Below are 22,274 nucleotides of genomic sequence, written 5' to 3' on the forward strand. Positions count from 1 at the left end.
TTATGGCTTTGAGCCTGACAGCAGGGCACTTTAAATTCGCTTTTTTTGTTGATTGGTTATAGCTTCTTTGTGGTGTTTCCTTTGTTGCTGGGTTTGAGGACAGTTCCTTGCGAAATGTCCTGGCCTCTTGCACTGGAAGCACATGATGTGCTGCAGCTATTCTGGTGACATCTGTGGCTTGTTCATCCCTGGTGTTACAGCTGCTACATTCCTTGGGGTGAATGATCCTGGTTTCTTGTCATGTGCACTGTACTGATCTGCTTTCTTGGAGCACACCTGGATCATATCTGCTATGGTGGGTGGAGGATGGATGGGCAGATTTAAAATCACTTTGCAGCAGGCCTTGGCATTTCTTTGAGCCATTTCTTTAATCAATTCTGCTTGTGCTGCTGGTCTGAGGCAGTCTACAAACTGCAAGAAACTCTCGGATGGGAGTTGATTAATATTAACATAACTGCCTTGGGTTTCAAGTGTAGGTATTTTATTATAAGCCTTTTCTGCTACTTCACAGATTTTATCTAAAATAGGTTTTGTTAGCACTTGAGTCTGATCTTCAGGCTTAGACCACCTCCCCTCCTCACAGAGGTGTTCAAAAGTAATCTCATTATTTTCTGCATCTTTTGCATCCTGTATGCTTTGCTTGAGTTTATCTAGGAGGTCTTTTAATGATCTTCTCCATGAACTTTCCCAAAAATCAAATTCAGTGGGTGTTAGGCACCTGAAGAAATCTTTGATGTCAGTGGGAACTCCTGAGATTTTAAAGTAGCTTTAATCATTCTTTTTAATATTTCACTATTTTTGCCAAATTCACGTTGTATTTTACATATCTCTCTGATATCATGGTAAGAGAAAGGCTGATATTGTCTATTAGTTCTTCTTTTATCAGTAAATATCACAGGTGCAGCTGTAGGTATATCTTTGTTTTCCCCAGAGCCTGTATCTCCAGGGTTTTCCTGCCCAGCCCCGCCCCCACTGGGCAATGGGGGCCCTATCTCACCCCCGGGTCGGTGAAGGGACTTATCTGCACCCACAGTGGGCCCAGGGGGCCTCTCCTCACCCCCAGGTTGTTGGAGCCCCACAGGGGCTGGGCAGGGACACATCTGCCCTGTACCCCGGGGGACAGGGCCAGGACACCCCTTCCCCCACCTCCCAACAGGAGCAGGGGTCAGGGCCAGTCCTCTCACTCCCCCCCCCCCCCCCCCCCCCCCCCCCGGGGACAGGAGGCAGGAGCATGGAGAGAAAGATTGCAACATTTGGAGGCGGGATTACAAGATGATGTCATGCTTCAGCAGGGTGTAAGTAGAAGGGAGGGAAATGTGGGAGGGAGGGAAATGTGGGAGGGAGGGGAGGGGTTATGGGAAAAGTAAGGGATATGGGCAGAGTGCGGTGGATAGAAAAAGTCGTGGGAAGGAGGAGGGTGATACGAAGGGGGGTTCATCTACATGGGTATCTAGCACGTGGCTAACTCCATTTTGGATTCCAGGCATGTGGAGGTACGGGGATTTAATGGTCGGAATATTGGGATATAGGGAAGAGTCTCTGGTAGTTTTCGCAACACTATCAGAGCTGGGGGGCTGAATGAGACACATGGATCCAGAAATGGCATTATTACACTGCATTTCTTGAGTTTCTGGATTTGTTCCATGTATCTTTTTCAGCACAGGAGCAGAAGGTATGGGGAAAGAGGTATGAGATACTGATGAAAGCTGCAATGGCCGGTTTTTTATGTCTTTTTCACTGTAAATCAATTCTTTTCAAATTATAAGAAAAACTGGGAGATATTTTGAAGCATTTTTGTCTCCATCCTCTATTTTTAGAGTTAGAATGTTGCCAGTTTGATCCCATGCAGAGATAGAATTTACTTCTAACAAATCAAGCTGTGGAATGTTATGACATAACAATGATGTGAAACATTTCAACTTTTTTCTAGAGATCTTAACATTAATAGTACTTAAAAATTCATGCAATTTGGATTCTAAATTTGGTTGGGGTGTAGATATTGTAGATCCCATTCCTGTTATTAAAATAGTGTTTTCACAACTCGTTTTTATCTTGTTTTACTGTAAAAGCAACAAAGCAGTGCAAAGGCAGGCTTTTTTTCTATTAGCTTGCCACCTCCCCACACTGGGGTGAGATAAGCTGTCCCACGGGCGTCGCTGCCCACGCCGCATGGCTGCCCCGCAAAACATGTTACAGCCAGCTCTGCACGGAGCCTGTGGCTCGTCCCCGCACCGCGCAGGGGAGGGCTTCCACTCCACAGCCACTGATCACATGGTCCGGGGCGGGACACGTCACTGCCGCTGGCTCGGGCGCATGCCCAGCTGACTCGTGCACGCTGCTGTGCGGGCCGTGCCCAGGACCTGCTCCGCCCTGCTTTCGTGTTGCCTGCTGCGCCGGCCGGTCTGACTCATTACTCTTACGTTGCCGAGCAGTAAAAACTTTTTATTTGTGAATTGATTTTCTCTGGGCTTGAGAAAGCTACCAATCCATTCCTTGTAAACTATATTTGTTTAGCTTTTCAAGGTAGCTGACATGCCCAGGCTTGCGAAACATACACGTGTGTTTCCAGCCAGTTTTTGGGGGTCTAGCCCAAACAGGGACGCCACCTGCTATAATTTCTAAAGTCCCCTGCCTCTCTGTTACCACTGTCTGCCCAGCAGCAGCCAGGGAGACAGGGGAGATAGTTTAGCTTATCAAGGAGGAACCTAAAAACAAGGGTCTTTCCCTTTGCTGAGATGGCAGTTACAGCTTTATTTCTTGGGATCCTATGGAGTGAGGTAGCAGGAGGGAAAGAGGAAGAGGTATTGATAAGCACCCCTTTTTTAAGGCATGGGGAAAGGGGTAGGGGGAATTCACACAGCAGATAAGGGGAACTGGGGAGAAAAATATAAGGGAAAGAAACTTACAATTCTACATTTTTGGGGGTACATTCTTTTGGGTCATACCATTTTTCCTAACTGCATGACAACATTTGTGCTTTAATATCATATTATAGCCTAACATATATATGTATTATATCACTATTTCTGAGTTTCATCAACAACAGAAATGAAAGAAACTATATTAATAGAACAAAGTTTTCTAACCTTATACATATAACATTCATGATAATATTTGCGAACAGCCAATAATATAATATGCACTGATTCACACCTTTGATTTGGAGTGGTTGTTGGAGTCACCTGTTTGTGCTCCAAGATGGTGTTAGGAAAATTAATCTTTTCCCATAAGTCACCAGGCTTCTCTAAGGGCAATCCCATTTCTCTTTGAGGTTTTGGTAAGAACTGTACATGTGGATGCTTAATGAAATTACTAAGAAAAACTACCTAATAATATGCAGAGGTACTTGAACAGTGTTGCCCTCAAAGGTGCTCACAGCTGCTGTGCCTTGCTGATTCTTTATTATATTTTAGCTTTCTTTTAAATAAAAGGTCTCTCAGATTGAGAGGAATGTGAATTTAAATGGGGTGAAAGGAGAGGTGATATGGGCATGGTTGATACTGTTAATCTTTGAACTAAATCGTACGTGTCCAACCTCAGATGTATGGGCATATAAACATGTACCGGATGGTTGTGTACAACAGCTCTCAGTATGTAGGGACATTGGGAAGAGTAGGTTCTTTGTTAAAAGCATTATATTTATTTATTCTTCAGATTATCAAGTAGCTTTCTGAAAACCTGTGATGTCTCAGGCTTGCTACACAAAATACTCAACATAAAAATATGTTTCCCAGTAAATTGCATTTAGAAATCTGCCATGAAGTTCAGTTGCAAGCCTTTCAATCTGTGCTACTGTGTTAATTTTTAAACCAGAATGTTGTATAACACGAAATCATATATTTGTATAATGAATAGTCATTATAGTTGACACATGTCCTCTTGTTAAAAAATAAAAGTCTGATTGCTGTATTAAGGGAAACAAACCCAAGAATTACAGCTTCATCGTTTCTTGAGGTAGTTCCAGTTGAAATGAAGCTTTGTGCATTATTATAGGTGAAAGTAAATGGGACATCTTGATGAAAATTTAAATTCTTAAAATTCAGGAGTGATGACAGTAAACACCTTCTCTGAACTTTTTCTCCCTGTATTTCCTTATTTCACTGAAACCTGAGACTTGCTTTCTAAATCCTTACCAGAGCCACTAATGAATTCTTTCCAACCTTCTTCTCCAGTTTTAATGTGTTTTCAGATGGCAGAAATTCAAAAAGAAATAAAAAGGAAAAAGAGAAATGAGAGAGAATGCAGAAATCACAGGCTTAACTATTTACAACTTTTACATTTACCTCTTACTGCAGCTGGGTCCTGGGGGCCTGTCCAACCCCCAGCTTCTGCCAGCAGCAACCCAGATAGAAGTCCCAGGGGACGAGCTGCCATCTGGGGTTTCCAGGCAGTCTCCAGACAGGGGTAACCCTTTGGAGCACGGGCAGAGGCTTCAGGTGATCAGCTCTTTTAGAAACAATTTCTGCTCTGTGATCAGCTCTGTTCAGCCCAGCCAGCTGTGTTCAGGGGTTACCCCTGCCAACACAGACAAAGACGGGAAGATCATGTGGCGTTCCACAGAAAGTCTTTAATGCAGGCTTCAGTAAAGGGGGCCGGTGATGATCTACCACTGAACTGGGCAAAAGCTGGGATTTTTATAGGGAAGGGGAGAATTAGGTAGGGGACCAATGGTCTGAGACTGGGATAAGATGACCAATAATTAACAGGGAGATAACATGGGGTCCTGAGGCAGGAAGGGGTCCACAGCTTAGTAACCATGATTAGGCAGTTTTGTCTTATCTTAGGGGTCATATCTCCAGGGAGGATGCCTACCAGAGGACTGGCTTCCTCCACAACCTCTTTTGTATCTACTGAAACCTATTTTGTGAACTTAATTTGTTCCTTTTAAAATTGGTGTCTAACAGAAATGTTCAAAGAAGTCTCATAAGCAGAATTGGAAGTGTAGAGTAGATGCTACTAGATCTGTTTCCAAAATATAATTTATAGAAGACTTTATTCCTACTTCAGAATGTTTTTTATACAATGTAGAAAAATAAGTCTCAAATATGAAGAGGTGACTTCATCTTTCTAATTACTTGGAGACCCAGGATGCTAGGTGGGACCTAGAGTTTTTAAACATCCTCAGCAGGTGTCTTAACTGTCTCTACAAAATCTGAAGCTTCTATGCCTTTCCTAGATGGCTTTTATCTTTATTCTGCTTTTATCTTTGGGGAATATTTTCCCTTTTGCCCAACTTAATAAGCCACAATTCACTCTAGGCCTGTGAATTGCATGGGATAAGATTGCAGTAAGGTTTATTCCTTTCTTCTTTATTAGAACCTTATGTGCACCTGAAGGCTATTGCCCCCTCTCTGTTATTGCTAAAGTGATAAAGTGCTAAAGTAAGGCAAACAAGTCCAGTTTCCTCCAGTATGGCTTGAAGGACACTTTTTCTTGGCCTCTGATATTTTATGTTGTCTAAGTTTCTCCAGCTAGTCCAGGTGATTTTCTGTATTGCCAAGTATTTTGGCAGCATTATGTTTCTTTTTTAGGTATAATTTGACACTTCAGAGGATATTGGAATATAATGTGCTATTGTCCTTTCACCTTTGCATTTCCAAAAGTTTGTTTAAAAATCAAATTATTAGAGGTCAGTGAGAATCCCTAATTAAATCAGTTCAATTGTCTACCAGTGCCAGACTGGACCTGTCTCCACAGTCTCATTTCTCTTTTACCACTCCATTCTAGCAGTTTTCCTGATTTTGAGTGTAGGTGCATAAGCCACCATGCCCTTAATTGAAATAGAGAATTGATTTTTGCTTATTTGCTGTAATCAAAATCTAATATAAATATCTAGTATTCATATACTTCTACAGTGAGAAAATGCAAATTGCCCCTGGTACTTTGAACAACTGCAATTTAAAATGGTTTCATATTTTAAATATTATTCATATAATTCAGCTGTCTGTGTATGATATTAAATTGATCTAAGAAAAAACAAAAATAGCTGCAACACTGATGCCCTTTAGGCATTTACTGGGACGTCTGCAAGATCCCTCAAATCTTATTCCCTGGAATTGCAAGAAAGTATGTTCTCCCAGCCTTTTTTTAACTTTAGATTCCTCCTTAACACAATGTAGTGTTTTCTTTTTGCAACTGGTTGTGTTTGAAGGCTCTTTCACAGTCTTATTCTGTTGACTGTGTGAGAGCCTTCTGCTTCCAGTTACTGTGCATTTGTGGCTGCTCTGTATTTTAATAAAGTGACTGTTGCCTTTCTCCTGTACTTTATATCCAGTGCATTGGATTTTCTACTTTACACTAAGTAACGTGGTCTGATAGAGCAAAGAATTGCAGCTGACTTTTTCCAAACTCATCACTTGAGTACCCCAAACCATCCTGTAAATAACTTCATCAAGGAGCATTTCTTTTCCTGTCATTTGCATTTGCACATCTTTAATGTTTCTCAGATGTTCTTGTTAAAATGATCTCAAAAGGAATTTTATACTCTTAAATATCATTCAATTTCCTTCTTTCATGTCTCTCTCTGCCAGTAAATAGGTGTCTTCTTCCATGCTTCCTTTCATCTCTTGGGACAGATCTTGCATTCCTCATTTATATCTCTTTTTTCAAAGCACATTTTATTTCCTGTACAATTTTCTACAGAGACCTTTTGCCCTATGAAAATTTTGATTGGTTTACTCTTTGAAAAAACAGAAACCTGACTCCTGCTACTGTATTTATTTTTTTTGGTTAATCAGACTAGTGCTTTTAATATTTGTAAATATCTGATATGCAGGTCCTGTTCAAGCTGTATTCAGCATCCTTATTCCCACAGGCCATTTTTTTAGATAGCCATTCAATAATGACCTAAAAAATGTACAATGATCCGCCTGCTACTTCTCCCTAGATAGTCTGCATAAAAGAAGGATAATCTATTTTGAAAACACTAAAATAACACTAAACACAAAAGATAAGGTCTCAACTACTGAATATTCTCAGCCTCTCCTTAGTATGAGGAACTGCTCATGAAATATGAGAGACAGGCTACATGAGAATATTTATGGCAAATTTAACAACAGCAGGAGGTTCTAGTCACATAGGTATGGGCTGGGTAAACGTTATGGACCATGGTGTGTTGTGGGTCATGCTACAGCAGGCAAGATTACTAGAGGAAAAATTTTAAGTTCCTTCTCAGTTCCTTAAGCGAATCGTAAAAGTCCTGTAAGTAAGCCTTGATTTATTGCTGAATATTGTCTGTGCATCCCTGCATGGTTGAAGCAGGGAGAAGAAAACCAAAACTAAAGTGTTATAAATGCAACGGCAGATTAAGGATAAAAAAGATAAATTTATTATAAATTAACAAAACAGCAAAACAGCGAGGAAAAACCACAATAAAATGAACAGCGCAGCGCTGGGTGGACAGGGTCTATACGCAAGGTGTAGGTGTTCCCAAATCCACGTCCGAGGGTTCTTCGGCCTGGGTTTTTATAGGGATTTTGTGTCCCCAGGCTAGAATTCCAATCAGTTTCCATTCACCAAGTGTCCCTGATTGTCAGGTGAATGGATTTCCTGGCCTAGAAGATTGAGTTAGTAAGTGTCCGGGCAGAGTCTCCTCAAATGCAAAGTGATTCTGTATGTATGTTAACATATTTCATCACAGCAGAGTCGAGGGATCCGGGCCAGTGCCGATGGATATCTCGGAGGAGTTGTTCCCTCTTTGTCCTTCTTGATTGAGTTACTCCAGCATAGGTTTGGCGGGTGGGGTGTTCAATTTTAGCAACGACCATCTTCCTGAGACTCGTCCCTTTTGTTTCACTTGATTGTCTCCGGCAGAAGTCGGCCGGGCGTTGCCCAGGTCTGGAGGTAGACTTTCAGGCTAGCTCTTTGTCCCTATGATGGTCTTTGTCCTGTCTTTTCCTCCGAGTTGATGTGCCTGCCGGGGTTCGTTATCTGGGTGGATTTTGCAATCTGTAACTTTGGAAGAGAAATCCTGCCTCGACCTGGAGGAGGATTTCTCCTTCCATATTTTTATCATTTACAATTACATATACTTTATTTAAACCTTTTCTTTCGAATTTTTATTCATCCAATTCTTTATTACAGTCCCCCACCTAATAATTTCACCACATTAAAAATTCGTGTCTGTGTACATTTTTCAGAGGAATACAGATTTAGATAATGTCGTTTTCCTCTTTGTCTGACTCTTCTACATTTTCTGGGGATAACATATATTTGTTTTCAAATTCCCTCAACGCTTTGACTGCATTTCTATTCTCTTTCTCTTCTTCTAACTTCATGATTTTAGAAAGAAGGGCAGTATTTCCTTGTGCCTTTTCTGGGTCTATTGGGAGAGAGGCAATCTGCATTCCTTGAACGACAGAATGTATTAGTCTGATCAGACAAGGAATTAGGCAGGGTAGGAAGATGACTCCGGCAATTGAACATCCTATAAAGAACACTAGCTTTTTCCACCATGCCCCTTGTCCAAAAATTTGATCCCACCAAGAAGCTTGTAAAATTGAATTCCATTTTTGGACCGGTACATGTGCTACTTTCTTTATTTCAGCAGCTAGACCCTTTATAGTTTCTCCGAAGTCATCTATTTCCATGCAACACTCTGACTCGTTATATCTACCACACACTCCTCCCTCCTCAGCTAGCAAATAGTCGAGAGCTAGTCTATTTTGGTATACAAAAGCTCTCATCTGGGAATGCTGTTTTGCTAGGAGTTCTAGGGCTTCTGAAGTGTGATTTGAAACAACTTCTACCACAGCCTGTAACCTAATGAGCCGATTGAGGAGGTAGATTGGGGTCCTGTAACACCAACTGCCATCATTTGCCCATGTTGCCGGTCCATAATATTGTATGATCCTTTCGGCGGGCCATTCCTCCCCTTTCCATTTGTGGTTACCTCCGGCTATTGGTAGCTCCCGTTTCAATTCCCTCTTTTGTCGGGCTAGAGTTTCAAAGAGGGGAGCACCTAAAGACCTACTTTCATCTTTAGGTAACGTAAAGAAAAAAAGGCCGAATTATCCCGAGTGTGCATGATCCTTTCCAATTTTTGGGTAATTCACTGTATGCTTTCTTTCCGCATATCCAGTAAATCCCATCCGGTGCCTTCCAATCTCTGTTAAGTTTTGCCGGGTCCTCCCAATATTCCCTCAGGCCGAGAAAGGCATGGAAGGGATTCGCCCCGTCCTGTTTGTTCCAGCATAGACCAATTAAATCTACCCATTCGCAATTATTTTCCCGAGATTGGCTCCAATAGCCCTCGGGTGATTCTGGCTGCCAGATTTTTGTCTTTTTATCTGAATTTACCGAGAGAGTTTTTACACACGGGGTGTAACCAACTAGCTCGGTGAATTCTCTTCCTTCCCGACTGATGCAAAATGTTCCAATGATTCTTTTGTCAATCACCCACCCCTCTGGTCGCCGGGTTGTTTTAGATAATTTCAATCCTGTCCACTTAAGTAATTGTTCCGGGGTTAATCCTTCTCCCTTCCATGGCCATCTCTCGGCTGATTTCAGGCCACCACATATCCAACAGTTGGATAATCCTAATTCAGTGGCTATTTCTTGCATCAGATCTATAAATAGATTCTGATTGGGGCTAGGTAACTTCCAATTATCGTATTGTTTTTCTAATTGCTCATATTGTTCACTGAGAGAGTTTAACCTCTCTTGCTCTAGCCTTTTTCTTTTATTTTCCATTTCCTGTCTTTTTAGTTCTAGAGTCAGTTGTTTTATTTTATTTTCAGGATCTGAACCATCCTCATCCTTTGCAAAACAGATCACCTGGTCAAACTGCAGACACACCCTGTCATCGTCATTTTTCAGTAAATCTAAAACTATAGGTTCATTACTGAATGACACTTTCGTTTCGTGTTTCAGGTTCCTCCCTTCCCAGTACAATTTCCCCCCCATGGTACAATATTTTAAGTTTGCTTTATTGTAACACAAGGGGTTGACTCTGTGATACGCAATGAACGTTGATTGTTTCTTTCCCCCAATCCAGACAGTTTTATTACACTGCCCGCAGACCGAGATTGGGGAAACCCCTCCTATTTCTCTTTTATTTCGTAAGTGGGTCGCTTGGACCTCTCTTCCCTCTGCGATATGTGATCGCCCTTTTCTAGTACTTATCCCCGGGGTGGAGCACCAAATTTTCTTTTCTAATTTACACAGGTCCATTTGGGTATCATTTGCCCAGCATTCCCCTGCGTGCAATTCCGGAGGGCAATTGATCAATCGCTCAGTTCCTGTGGCAGTTTGACACTGCTCACACTTCCCCAGGGAGGTCATCCCCGGAGGCGCCTCGGGGCCCATCCCCTCGGCCCAGCACATGGCTAGGTTCAGGATCGTCAGGATTCCCCACAATCACATCCCTCTGCCATTCCCTCCGCCCGTATAAGAACATACGGCAGGGATAGCCATCTTCTCGGCAGCAAGGACTGTCTTCAGGGGCCCTTGACGTCCTGATGGCAAACCTCCTTTTAAAGGTTGCCCACCGAGATGCCTTGATCGTGCTGCTCCTGCACGGTACCTTTATGTTTCGGCGGCACTCAATTATTAGAGGTTCCGCCTTACAGTCCAAATGACCTCGCAGTCCCTTCTGGAAAAATCTGAACCACTCCGGAGAGTCGAGTTCCAAGAGGCCCACCCGGGTAGCAAGTGCTAGAAAAAGGTTGGTCTGTTCTATTTCCTTTTTGTAACACGCGGCACACAAACCTCTTGGTTTTTGCCCCCCTAAACAATGAGTCACCCAAGTTTGTTTACAATATGCACACTTAAAATGTACAAAAGGAAAACAATAACAGTCAAAATTGATACAACTTATCCTTTCTTCGTTGTTCATTTGCTGTTCCGCTGAAGCCTGATTTTCAATTCTCCCGGAGGGGTTACAACTTTCCACTCGGGGGGATCGCGAACCGAAACTTTCTTCACTCGGGAAGAGTGTGTCCAGCCCTTTTCAGCCGTACAAACCGTGGTGTCTGTAGTCAGGAGGACGAGGAATGGACCTTCCCAGTGAGGACTGAGGGGTTGCTCTTTCCACACTTTGATCAATACTTTGTCCCCTGGTTGAATTTGGTGGATCGGAAATCCCAACGTGCTGCTCTGAGGAATCAATCCTCTTCTCCTTAACTCCTCTAAGTTTTTATTTATAGAAATGAGATATGGTTGAAGTTGCACATCCTCTATTTGAGGATGTTCAACCGGCATACCATGCTTGTATGGCATTCCATACAGCATTTCAAACGGGGACAGTCCTGTTTCCGAGTTCGGCATGGTTCTGATACTCAGCAATGCCAAGGGAAGACATTTGATCCAGGACATTTTTGTTTCGATTGTCAATTTGGATATTTGCGACTTTAATGTCTGATTCATCCTTTCTACTTGCCCCGAGCTCTGAGGGTTCCAGGGAGTATGATATTGCCACCTGATCCCTAATGCATCTGACAATTGTTTGATAATTTTAGAGGTAAAATGTGTGCCCTGGTCCGAGTCAATATGGTCTACAATACCATATCTAGGAATTATTTCTTCCAGTAGAATTTTAGACACCGTTTGGGCCGTAGCCTTAGCTCTGGGAAAGGCCTCTACCCAATGTGTCAATTTATCTACTATAACTAACAAATATTTGTTCCTACCAATTTTTGGTAATTCAGTGAAATCCACTTGAATTCTTTCAAATGGTCGGTATGAGAATGGCCGACCTCCCCAATTAGTTTGCCGAAAATTTGATCTATTTACCTTTTGGCATATCACACACCCTTGTACCTCTTGCTTTGCGAGCTCGAAGATTCCTTTACACCCGAAAAATTTTAGAAATTGTTCCGCCAATGCCCTGGTTCCCCAATGGGTTTGTGCATGTAGTCTTTTGAGTATTCCTTTTGCTATTCCCTTTGGGACCAGCTCCCTCCCGTCAGGTAACCACCATTTACCCTCTTTGAAATGGCCACCTACCTTTTTGAAGTCTTCCTGCTCCTTTTCCGAAGGAAGCACCGAAACCTCTGGAGGTTCCCTTGGGGCTAGCTCAGAAATACTTACGGTTAACAATGCCGCTCTTTTCGCCTCTTTATCCGCTAAATTGTTTCCCCTTGTATGGAATTGTCGTCCGGTCTGGTGTCCTTTTACATGAACCACAGATATCTCCTGTGGCTCTCTGACCGCTTCTAAAATTTGTTTGATTATTTCTTCGTGTATCAATCCTTTTCCTTTGGTGTTGATCAGACCCCTTTCTTCCCAAATTTTCCCAAAAGTATGCACTATCCCAAATGCATACCTCGAATCTGTATAGATGGTTCCCCTTTTTCCCTTCAAGCCTTTAAGGGCTCTTAGGAGAGCAAAGAGTTCACACGCCTGTGCTGACCAATTTGCCTTTAGGGGACCCGATTCTACAGTCTGTCCTGTCATACCATTTATGATGGCATATCCTGATTTACGTTTTCCTTCTATCATTCTTGAGGAGCCATCGATGAACCATTTTTCTCCTTCCAATTCCTGATCCTCCAGATCGGGTCTTACTTTAGTCTGTAATTCTAGTGCTTCAATGCAATTATGAAGTAGCTTACCTGTCGGTTCCCCATACAAAAATTGTGCAGGGTTTTGTGCAGAGGTGGTTCTTAATTCCAGTCCTGGCGAGCTGATTAACATGGCTTCATATTTTAGAAGCCTTGAATCAGTCAACCATTTCTCTGCTTTTTGTTGTAAGATGTTTCTTACATCATGTGGGGTGAAAACTATCAGGGGAGCTCCAAAAGTCACCTTTTTTGCTTCCCCAACCAACAGTGCTACTGCCACAATTGCTTGCAAGCAAGTAGGCCAGCCCCGACTGACTGGATCTAGGATTTTGGACAAAAACCCTATGGGTTTTTTCTTTTCTGCCCATTCCTGGGTCAGAACTCCCTGTGCTGTTTGTCCACTTATATCAACAAACAGTTGAAATTCTTTATTTGTGTTGGGTAATGTTAGAACTGGAGCAGTGACGAGGGCATTCTTTAGTTCCTGAAATTTAGTTTCGTCTTGCCCTGTCCATTTCAATCGATCTGTATTTAGTCTTTCATACAGAAATTTCACCTTCTTGCTGTATCCTTCAATCCACTGTCTGCAATATCCCATGAGCCCTAAAAATTGCCTAATTTGTCTCTTGGTTTGTGGGGCAGGAAGTTCAAGGATTCCTGCCACCCTCTCGGGATCTGATTTCTTTTTCCCTTGCGATATCCAATGTCCAAGATATTTTACTTCGGGCTCTGTGAATTGCAGCTTGGATTTAGATACTTTCAACCCTTTTTGTCCCAGAAAATTCAGCAGGGAAATGGTACATTTTTTCACCTGCTCCTCCGTGATTCCGGCGATTAGCAAATCGTCTACATATTGTAATAGTTTTATCCCTTCCTCTGGATTGAATTGAGTGAGTAATTGCTCTAGGGCTTGTCCGAACAAGTTCGGAGATTCGACAAATCCTTGTGGGAGGACAGTCCACCGCAATTGCTGATTTCGATTGGTATCCGGGTCCTCCCACTGGAAAGCGAAAAAGTTCCTACTCCCTTCATCCAAAGGACATGTCCAGAATGCATCCTTTAAATCAATTACACTATACCATACATCCTCTGGTGAGAGTCTGTTTAGTAGAGTGTAAGGATTTGCTACCACCGGAAACCTGGTTCGGGTTCTAGCATTTACAGCTCTCAGGTCCTGAACCAATCGGAAATTCCCATCTGCTTTCTTTACTGCCAGGATGGGGGTGTTATGTTGGGACATGCAGGGTTCGAGGGTGCCTCCTTTGAGAAGGTCGTCAATTATTAATTTCAAACCCTTTCTCCCTTCTGCTGCGATGGGGTATTGTCTGATCCTTATTGGATTCTCTGGGTTTTTAATTTCAATTTTGATGGGGGTAATATCTAATTTCCCCACTTCCCCTTTTGAGTGCCATACTCGGGGATCGATTTCCTTTTCATCCTTTGAAGTTAAATGTAATATCTTTACTACCAATTCTGAATTTTTTGCAACGATATTTATTCCTAAAGCTATGATAATATCTCTCCCTAATAGATTGTAGTCTGCTTCTTCCACAAGCAACAAATTCCCTAAACATATCTTATTTTCCGACTCGATTTCCACCTCTTTGATTACCGAGACTTTAAATGGATCTCCCTTTGCGCCAATTACAATTACTTTTTCTTTACTTGTTTCACACCCCATAGGTAACTTCTGCAGGGTGGTTCTTTCAGCCCCGGTATCAACCAGGAAACTCATTTCCTGGCGGTGGGGACCTACCTTCAGTTTTATCAAGGGCTCTTTTGCTGTTACTGTCCCCATTTGAAAGAGCCCAAGACTTCCCTAATCTTCCTTAAATATTTGTTCATCTTTTATTCGTTTCCTGCAGTCCCTTTTCATGTGTCCTACTTTCTTACAGTAGAAACACTCTGGAGGATCCTTTCGAGGAGGAGTTTCCTCCTTCTGAGATCCTTTTTGTTTCTTAGGTATTGGTTTACCTTGTTTCTGTTCTTGTTTTTGAACTTCCTTTACTGCAGCCACTAATATTTTGGCTTGAAGTTCCTGTTTTTCATCTTCTCTTCTCATATAAACCTTTTGAGCTTCCCTTAGAAGCTCTTGGAGATTCTTTTCCTGCCACCCATCAATTTTCTCAAGCTTTTTCCGAATATCCTCCCATGATTTAGCCACAAATTGAGTTTTAAGCAGGACTTCCCCCACCGGAGAGCTGGGATCAGTCCCAGAGTAAATCTGCAGACTTCTCCGCAGCCTTTCTAACCATTCGGTGGGGGATTCTTCCTTTCTTTGGCATTCCCCAAATACTTTGCTTATGTTTTGTCCCCTGGGGACCGCCTCTCTTATTCCCTGCACGATGATATTCCTTAAATCTATCATGCTTCTTCTTCCTTCCTCGGTCTGGGCGCTCCAACTCGGGCTCACACTCGGCCACTTTTGGTCGCCTGGTGTTCCCTGCAAGTGGCGCCTTTCCCAATCTCTGATGCCTGCCTGCTTAATCATCTCTCTTTCCTCCTGGCTAAACAGGGATCTCAGGATGGCCATGAGATCTTCATAGGTGTAGATACTACTTCCTAGAAAATCGTCTAACCTTTCGGCCACCCCAAATGGGTCATCCAGCAACCGCCCCATTTCTTTCTTGAATGCTCGTACATCCCCTGAGTTAAGGGGTACGTTCACAAATCCAATTATTCCGGGGGCGGTTGGCACTTCCCTGAGAGGGAACATTCGATGCCCATTTTCTGTCTCCCCCCATTCTCCATTCCCTATTTTTGATTTCCACCAAGCCCTGCTTGCAGGAGGGGAACTGGAGTTTGCAGGAGTTTTTCCCCTCATTGCTTGCGGAAAGTCTGCCGCAGCTAGGTGACTCAGAGGGTTTTCTTCTGATACCTTTGGTGGTCCCAGCTGTGATGGCCGGACCGGTATTTGTGGAGGGGGTAAGCCCCATCCTTGCGCCAACACCGACTCTGGAGAGGGTGCGGTGGCTGGGGTTTCTGCAGGTGGGGGGGTAGTGAGGGTTTCTGGCACCACTCCAGGTATTTGAGGAGAGCGTGCTCCTGCCAGTTGCCCTAAGGAACCCTCGGGTGCTGACGGCACTACTTGATCCATCACCGAAGGCTCTACTGGCCCGCGGTATGGAGGGGGTAAGTGATCCAGGGGTTCCCAGGTCTCTGTCTTATGTTCGTTTTTCTGTTTCATTGGAAACAGCCGTACTCTGGTATTTAACCAGAGTTTGGCATATTCTTTCTCCTCAGCGTCTGAAGAGACCTTTTTCTCTACATGTGCGAGTAATTCTTTGCACGTCCATCTATCAAATGTCCCTAATACTGGCCAAGTGAGACAGTTTCTTAATTCCTGTCCTCCCCAAATCTCGGCACAGTAATAAATCATCTTTGCTTTGGATTTCTCTCGTCTTTCGGGACAGCTTTCCCAATTTTTCAACATCCACCCTAAAGGACTCTCCGGTGGGATGTCTAACAATTGTTTTGGTTCCTCCGAGGGGCCTTTTTCGTTATTCAGTTTTTGCATTCTACTTTTTCTCTGCCCCATGTTTCTTAAGATTCTTACCTGCTCTGCGTTGTGTTCGTCTTCCTTCTCGTTTCTGAAAGTCCAAGGTCGCGCCAATACTCACCTCTCGGTTAGCTGTACCGGGGTTTTCTCAGTGCTCCGGCTTTCTAGATCTTTTGGCTGAGAGAGTTTACCAGTTCCAGAGCTCGACTGGACATTCCTTCCTCTCTCAGCCCCCTTTTTTGATCGGTCCCCTGAGACTCCCTTTAGTCTCAGGCTTTACAAGTAAGGAAAGAGAGACCCTTTTTCACACAGAATCGCTTCCTTCGCGGCCGGCCAATTCCCTCGCGGGAGGATGGAAACGCGGCCTTGAAGTCCACACTCGCTTCGTGACCAGGTCACATCTCTCACAAACTCGCCCGATCACCCGCTCAACCTTAGAGTACTTACAGCTATTTCCTGCAAGGATGTCTTTGTGCACGTGTGACTTTTTATGAGCTACCAAGCCGCGGCTTTCCCGAAGGCTCCTCGCCTTCCCGAGCTCTCTGGATCCGTTTCCTTTTTATTATGGTTTTCTCCTCAGCCTAAATTTGGTTCGGCAATCGGAGCGAACTGCGGAGGGTCTCTGCTCCCCAGGCCGCTGAAATCAGCGGGGGTACCCCCCTGGACAGCGAGATTCTCCCACAGTTTCTTCCGATTCGAGTCACGGCACCAATCTGTTATAAATGCAACAGCAGATTAAAGATAAAAAAGATAAATTTATTATAAATTAACAAAACAGCAAAACAGCGAGGAAAAACCACAATAAAATGAACAGCGCAGCACTGGGTGGACAGGGTCGATACGCAAGGTATAGGTGTTCCCAAATCCACGTCCGAGGGTTCTTCGGCCTGGGTTTTTATAGGGATTTTATGTCCCCAGGCTAGAATTCCAATCTGTTTCCATTCACCAAGTGTCCCTGATTGTCAGGTGAATGGATTTCCTGGCCTAGAAGATTGAGTTAGTAAGTGTCCGGGCAGAGTCTCCTCAAATGCAAAGTGATTCTGTATGTATGTTAACATATTTCATCACAGCAGAGTCGAGGGATCCGGGCCAGTGCCGATGGATATCTCGGAGGAGTTGTTTCCTCTTTGTCCTTCTTGATTGAGTTACTCCAGCATAGGTTTGGCGGGTGGGGTGTTCAATTTTAGCAACGACCATCTTCCTGAGACTCGTCCCTTTTGTTTCACTTGATTGTCTCCGGCAGAAGTCGGCCGGGCGTTGCCCAGGTCTGGAGGTAGACTTTCAGGCTAGCTCTTTGTCCCTATGATGGTCTTTGTCCTGTCTTTTCCTCCGAGTTGATGTGCCTGCCGGGGTTCGTTATCTGGGTGGATTTTGCAATCTGTAACTTTGGAAGAGAAATCCTGCCTCGACCTGGAGGAGGATTTCTCCTTCCATATTTTCATCATTTACAATTACATATACTTTATTTAAACCTTTTCTTTCGAATTTTTATTCATCCAATTCTTTATTACATAAAGTATATGCCAGTGAAAGAGTGGAATAGATAATCTTAGCATATGCTTCCCCAGCGATCTGAGTGCAAGAAAATGTGTGACTCAGTTACTTAATGAACCAGAATTGATGTTGCATTTAACCAACTTTGACATCCTCAAATCCCGTGATACACTTTTTCAACTCAAATGTATAAGGTGTAAAAAACAATTTCCTTTTGGTTGTTTTAGTTATTGACTGTATAGTTTTATTTCATGACTGCTTAAGTCAGTTTCAGTCTAAAGCTCAGATTACTGTGTGCTTGTTTTAATGTTTCTTCCTTGCTACTTTCATTGGATTTTTCAAGTTCAATAGTTACCAGATTTCTCATTATAGGCCATCAAATGTGACTGTTCAAGCAGTAAGACAGTACTTAATTTGTGTAGCGTTTTTTAATTTTCTGCTTTTAGCAGATAATGGAAAATTACTGTATTGATGATTTTACACAGCATAATAGATTTTCAGGCTCCAATGGCACGTAACAATCCCAACCTTTTTTTCAACATTGAATGACTCGATCTTCTCGAGTGTGACCCGGCTAGCTCAGTGATGAGGTTTCTCTTCACTCGATTTTTGAGCCAGCATGTGTTTGTGAGATTCACTGATTTTCTTCAAGAATTCAAGTTTATAGAGCGAGTAAAGAAATCAGGGGGGGACTCTCTCTCTGGTTTGCATTCCACAGTTTATTTCTGTGAAGGGGAATCCAAGGGACGAGAGACCAAGGATTTGGGGTCTGGGGAGTCTCTTTTAACAGGGTTTCTCGGAGTGAGGGAACATCAGAGAAAGAACCAATTATTTTTCTCAGTTAGTACATCTTACAAACTTTCTACAAGTCAAGTTTACACACACCAAGATAAGAAATAACAGACACCAACTTCTTCAAATGCCCACAAAGGTGTAGGAGTATTCTCCACAGAGGGGGAGAGGGGGGGGAAGCTGGTTTCCTGGCAACACAGGGGGGAAAGAAAGGGAAGGCAAGGTAAGCATACCCTCCCAGCTTCCATAGCTCAGAGGCATTCTGGGACAGGAAAAACAGAGTTACAAACTTCCGTGTTGGAAAGAAGGGTTCTCTTCTCCCAACCTCGTGCTTTCCTGGGCTAAAGAAACTTCAAGCAGCTGGAAATGCCAGCGGGGTCCTCTCTTTACTCTATCCGGCCTCTCACCGTGGGGCTGAGGAGAGAAACTTCAGTAACCATGGTAACTTGACGCCAGGTAAACAATTAGGAGAAAGAGAAGCTCGGGGTGGGGGGAGGATCACAAATAAAAGATGGGAAAAGATACATTTCAGGCTATTAACTACAATTGAACAGGAAGTTTCCTGTAGTATTTAGAGAAAAGTGTAATATTGAGGTGGTTTAGCCATGGCCCACAGCCAAACATCTATTGAGCTACTCACTCACTGCCTGCCAGCCCCAGCAGGAAAGGGGGAGAAAATAGGGGGGGGAAAAAAACAGAATGGGAAAGCCTTTAGATCCAGACAGGGAAATAATTCACCAATTACCACTGTGGGAAAAATAGATTAAATCTCCTGACAATAGTATAATTTTGGCTAATTGAAGCAAAAGAGACAGATAATAAAGCCACATCTTTCCTCCCACCTTTCCCAGGCCCAGCTTCACTCCTTCACTCCCAGCTCCCCTACCCTGTTCAAGCGCCATGGAGGGGAATAAAGGGTGGTCAGTACAGAGGAGCTCCTCTCTGCTGCTGCTGTTTCCTCCTTCTGGTTTTCCTCTGCTCCAGTGATGACTCTCCACCAGCTGCAGTTTCATCAGGCATATCCATCTGGTCTGACATTGTTCTCCATGGGCTGCAGCATGGATGTCTGCTCCAGAATGTAGCTTTTCCTCCTCTGCTGATCTTGGTATTCCTTCTGCTGGATTTCACTCCTTAGGTTTCCTCCTCCCCCTGTCTGGGTTTTCCTGCCCTTCTTCACATGCATTTCCCTAGAGATACCACCAGTTTTGGTGATGGATCAGTTGTGTTCTGCAATGGATCTGTGGCAGAGCTACTGACTTCTTTCCCCAGAGGCTACTTCTGCAGCTCCTCAGCTTGCCACCCATGCCTGATGGAAACAGAAGGGGTGTGGGGACCATAATAGCTGCAGGTGGAGCTTGCTGGAAGGGAGCTATTGATGACAGCTGTTTGTACATCATATTACGTGTCTTGTGAAACCATGGCCTCAGTCCTCTGAGACCTTTCTTCAGCTATTCAGTCCCATCTTTCTTCTGGTTATTACAAATAACTTTGTATAATCAGAAAAGAAAATGGCCCTGATCATTTTTCCTGTTCAATTTGTCACTTTCCTCTAAAACCTGTTCTACTCTTGCATCAACTTCTTTGATTTGTACCCCAGAATTAATAGTTTTGCATCTTCCCAATCATTTCTTTTTGGTAGGAATGTAACATTACATAATTTTTTATGAGTCTTTCTGCAATATATGTCAATCTTCCTTTGGCTCTGCCAGTTCTGTGTTAAACTCCTTGAGGACAAAAACCCTTTGTTTCTGTTGCTCAGAGAAAGTTGTTTCTCCAGAACTTTCTTTTTCATGTTTTTTAATTATTTCATGCTCTTCTCTATTCCTAATGTTTGAAAGGAATGTCAGGTTTGGAAGGCTGCCTTTCTCCATTTACATACATTCGATTCTTCAGAAATGCTCTAGCCAGAGTAGATCCTGACACCTACCTTCCTTCTCAGTTCTGAGCTTTATTGGCTACTGAGTGAGAAGACTGAGGGAAAATAATGTTATAAATAGGTCTTGTTAAATTCCCTTTGCTTTATAGATCACATCTGGTTTTGTTTATGAGTCGTGTGTCACAGATACCTTTAATAATGCCCTATACAGCATTGAAGTCCTTAGGCAGTCCAGGGCTGATAATGCTGCAACAACTGTGGCTGAACTTTTTTTTTTTAATGTAATTTAGAAAAAGTCCTGGTGCTCATAGGGATTATTTGCAGCTGTAACACTCTCTACACTGCTAAAATTCTTTAAAATCACAGTTACAATAAAGAAGTTTACTCCAGGGGAGTAACTCCTCATCACTGATTTTGTAGTGTAGGGATTGCTGGAGAAAATCTGTCTGGAAGAAAGGAATTTTAAATTGATAATAGCTTCACTTTCTGTCCGTATTTACCAAAAATAAAAATAAAAATAATTGCACCAGTAGTCTTTCTGCATTTTTAAATTATTCTTCCAGGTTATTTTACCATACATCCTTCCACAGACACCACACAGTAAAAAGGAACATTTGTTTTTTGATACCATAGGGGAAAAATATGTTTAGCTTGTTAGAGGAGTTATAAAAATAGAATTCAAGAGTTAGTGTGCCTGGTGTTGTTATTGTGACATGCAAATACTTTGCAAATATGTCCAAGGATTTCTGAGGTTTTCATTGTTCTAGCAAGGTAATACAATCAAAATCACATGGTTTTGGTTTTTATTATATACCAGCTTTTTAGGTTAAACCTTTCTTTTATAAGTAATCATTTGTTTCTCTATTAATACATGCCTTCCTAATGAGAGTTGATTGCTTATCTTGTGTGTGTCCTGTGATCAAGTTTCTCTCCATTTTCCTCATTTTGTGTAAACTGTAGGGCTTATTTTTCTATCCTATATGTATTTTCTGGAGTTCTTGTGAATTAATGTGTGCATCTTCAGTGAGTTTGAGGAACAAACAGTATGTCACAACCAAATTTAGAATCAGTAGCATATGAATAACATATTGCTCGTAGCTAAAGCTCTATTGATTTTGTATATAAAATGCAATTAAATATTATTGTTGTTGTTATGTTTTTGTTCAAACTTTGTGCAAGGATTCTTAATTATGCAAACAGACTATCGTTAAAAAGCTGTGTAATGCTATAAATAGATTTACTATAACTTTCATAAATCACTGCACAACAGTTCCTTCCTAATTTTTTCAATTCAGTTAAAATTTTTATCTAGCCAGTAAAAGACAGAAGTATGTTGTTACATAGCATAGAATATAATAGCATTTTAATATTTTTAATATGACTCTCTGAAGGTGAAATGTTTGACAAGTATGAGCAATATGAATGATGATGCACTGAAAAAGAAGTGGCAGAACTTCTTTTGGTAGTATAATATGCATGTTACACATGTGGATAAAGTAGGTGATTCTCAAGAAACGCTGATGACAGTTAAATAGAACCACTCATGTTTGGGATGCTGTAAAATGCAGTTGTAAAATCTGCAAAATTTCTGCTATACTGACTGAGACATACTATAAAAAAAGAATGCAGCTTGATGCTTGTGGAGACATTGGTAAAAAATTGTATGTTGTATGAATATGTGTAGGAAAACAACTATTCATTTTGAGAAAGAGACTTTTCTACAATACCATGAAAATGTAGAAGCCATGTGATAATAGAGGATTTACTGCTCTGGGGAATCTTGGGGGCAAAAGACAAAATGTGAGCATGCAACAGCTGAAACAGGGAGGCGGTTCGAAGGGAGGGTACAAAGCATCAGCTAATCAGAGATATCCTGGGGAGGATAAAAGGCAGGGTTCACAAAATCATCATCCAATGAGGGAGGTAGTGGGGGGAAAGTTGGATCACATGGACTAATCAGTCGTTGAAGTTTAGGGGATTTCTGAAGTGGAATTCCAAGCATGCGGTGGGCCTTAGACAGGATTGACAGGAGACTCAGGGTAGATTGACAACATGGGGTGGGAGGGTCTCATTTGGACCAAACCATCAACTTAGGTAATAACCGAACATACCG

At 42.5% G+C, this 22,274-nt stretch overlaps 1 protein-coding gene and 1 long non-coding RNA gene across 6 annotated transcripts in view; both read left to right on the forward strand.

Moving 5' to 3' along the window:
• Positions 1–22,274, forward strand: part of ADCY2 (adenylate cyclase 2) — a 294,388-nt gene that overhangs the window by 166,005 nt on the left and 106,109 nt on the right. The window contains exon 1 of one of the 5 annotated variants that reach the window (XM_086901034.1): positions 980–1,295. The exons of the other annotated variants lie outside the window; for them this stretch is intronic. Within the exon in view, the coding sequence (XP_086757160.1) occupies positions 1,281–1,295 (15 nt within the window). The 5' untranslated portion in view covers positions 980–1,280. Of the gene's footprint in view, positions 1–979; positions 1,296–22,274 lie in introns of those variants that run through there. 5 annotated transcript variants of the gene reach the window in all.
• LOC147655590 (uncharacterized) lies at positions 18,564–20,679 on the forward strand. Its single transcript, XR_015273729.1, has 2 exons — positions 18,564–18,741; positions 19,137–20,679. It is a non-coding gene; the product is annotated as an uncharacterized LOC147655590 (long non-coding RNA).

Source organism: Cyanistes caeruleus, chromosome 1 (genome assembly GCF_971803275.1).
Source record: "Cyanistes caeruleus chromosome 1, bCyaCae1.hap1.1, whole genome shotgun sequence".
NCBI classification, from domain to species: domain Eukaryota; kingdom Metazoa; phylum Chordata; class Aves; order Passeriformes; family Paridae; genus Cyanistes; species Cyanistes caeruleus.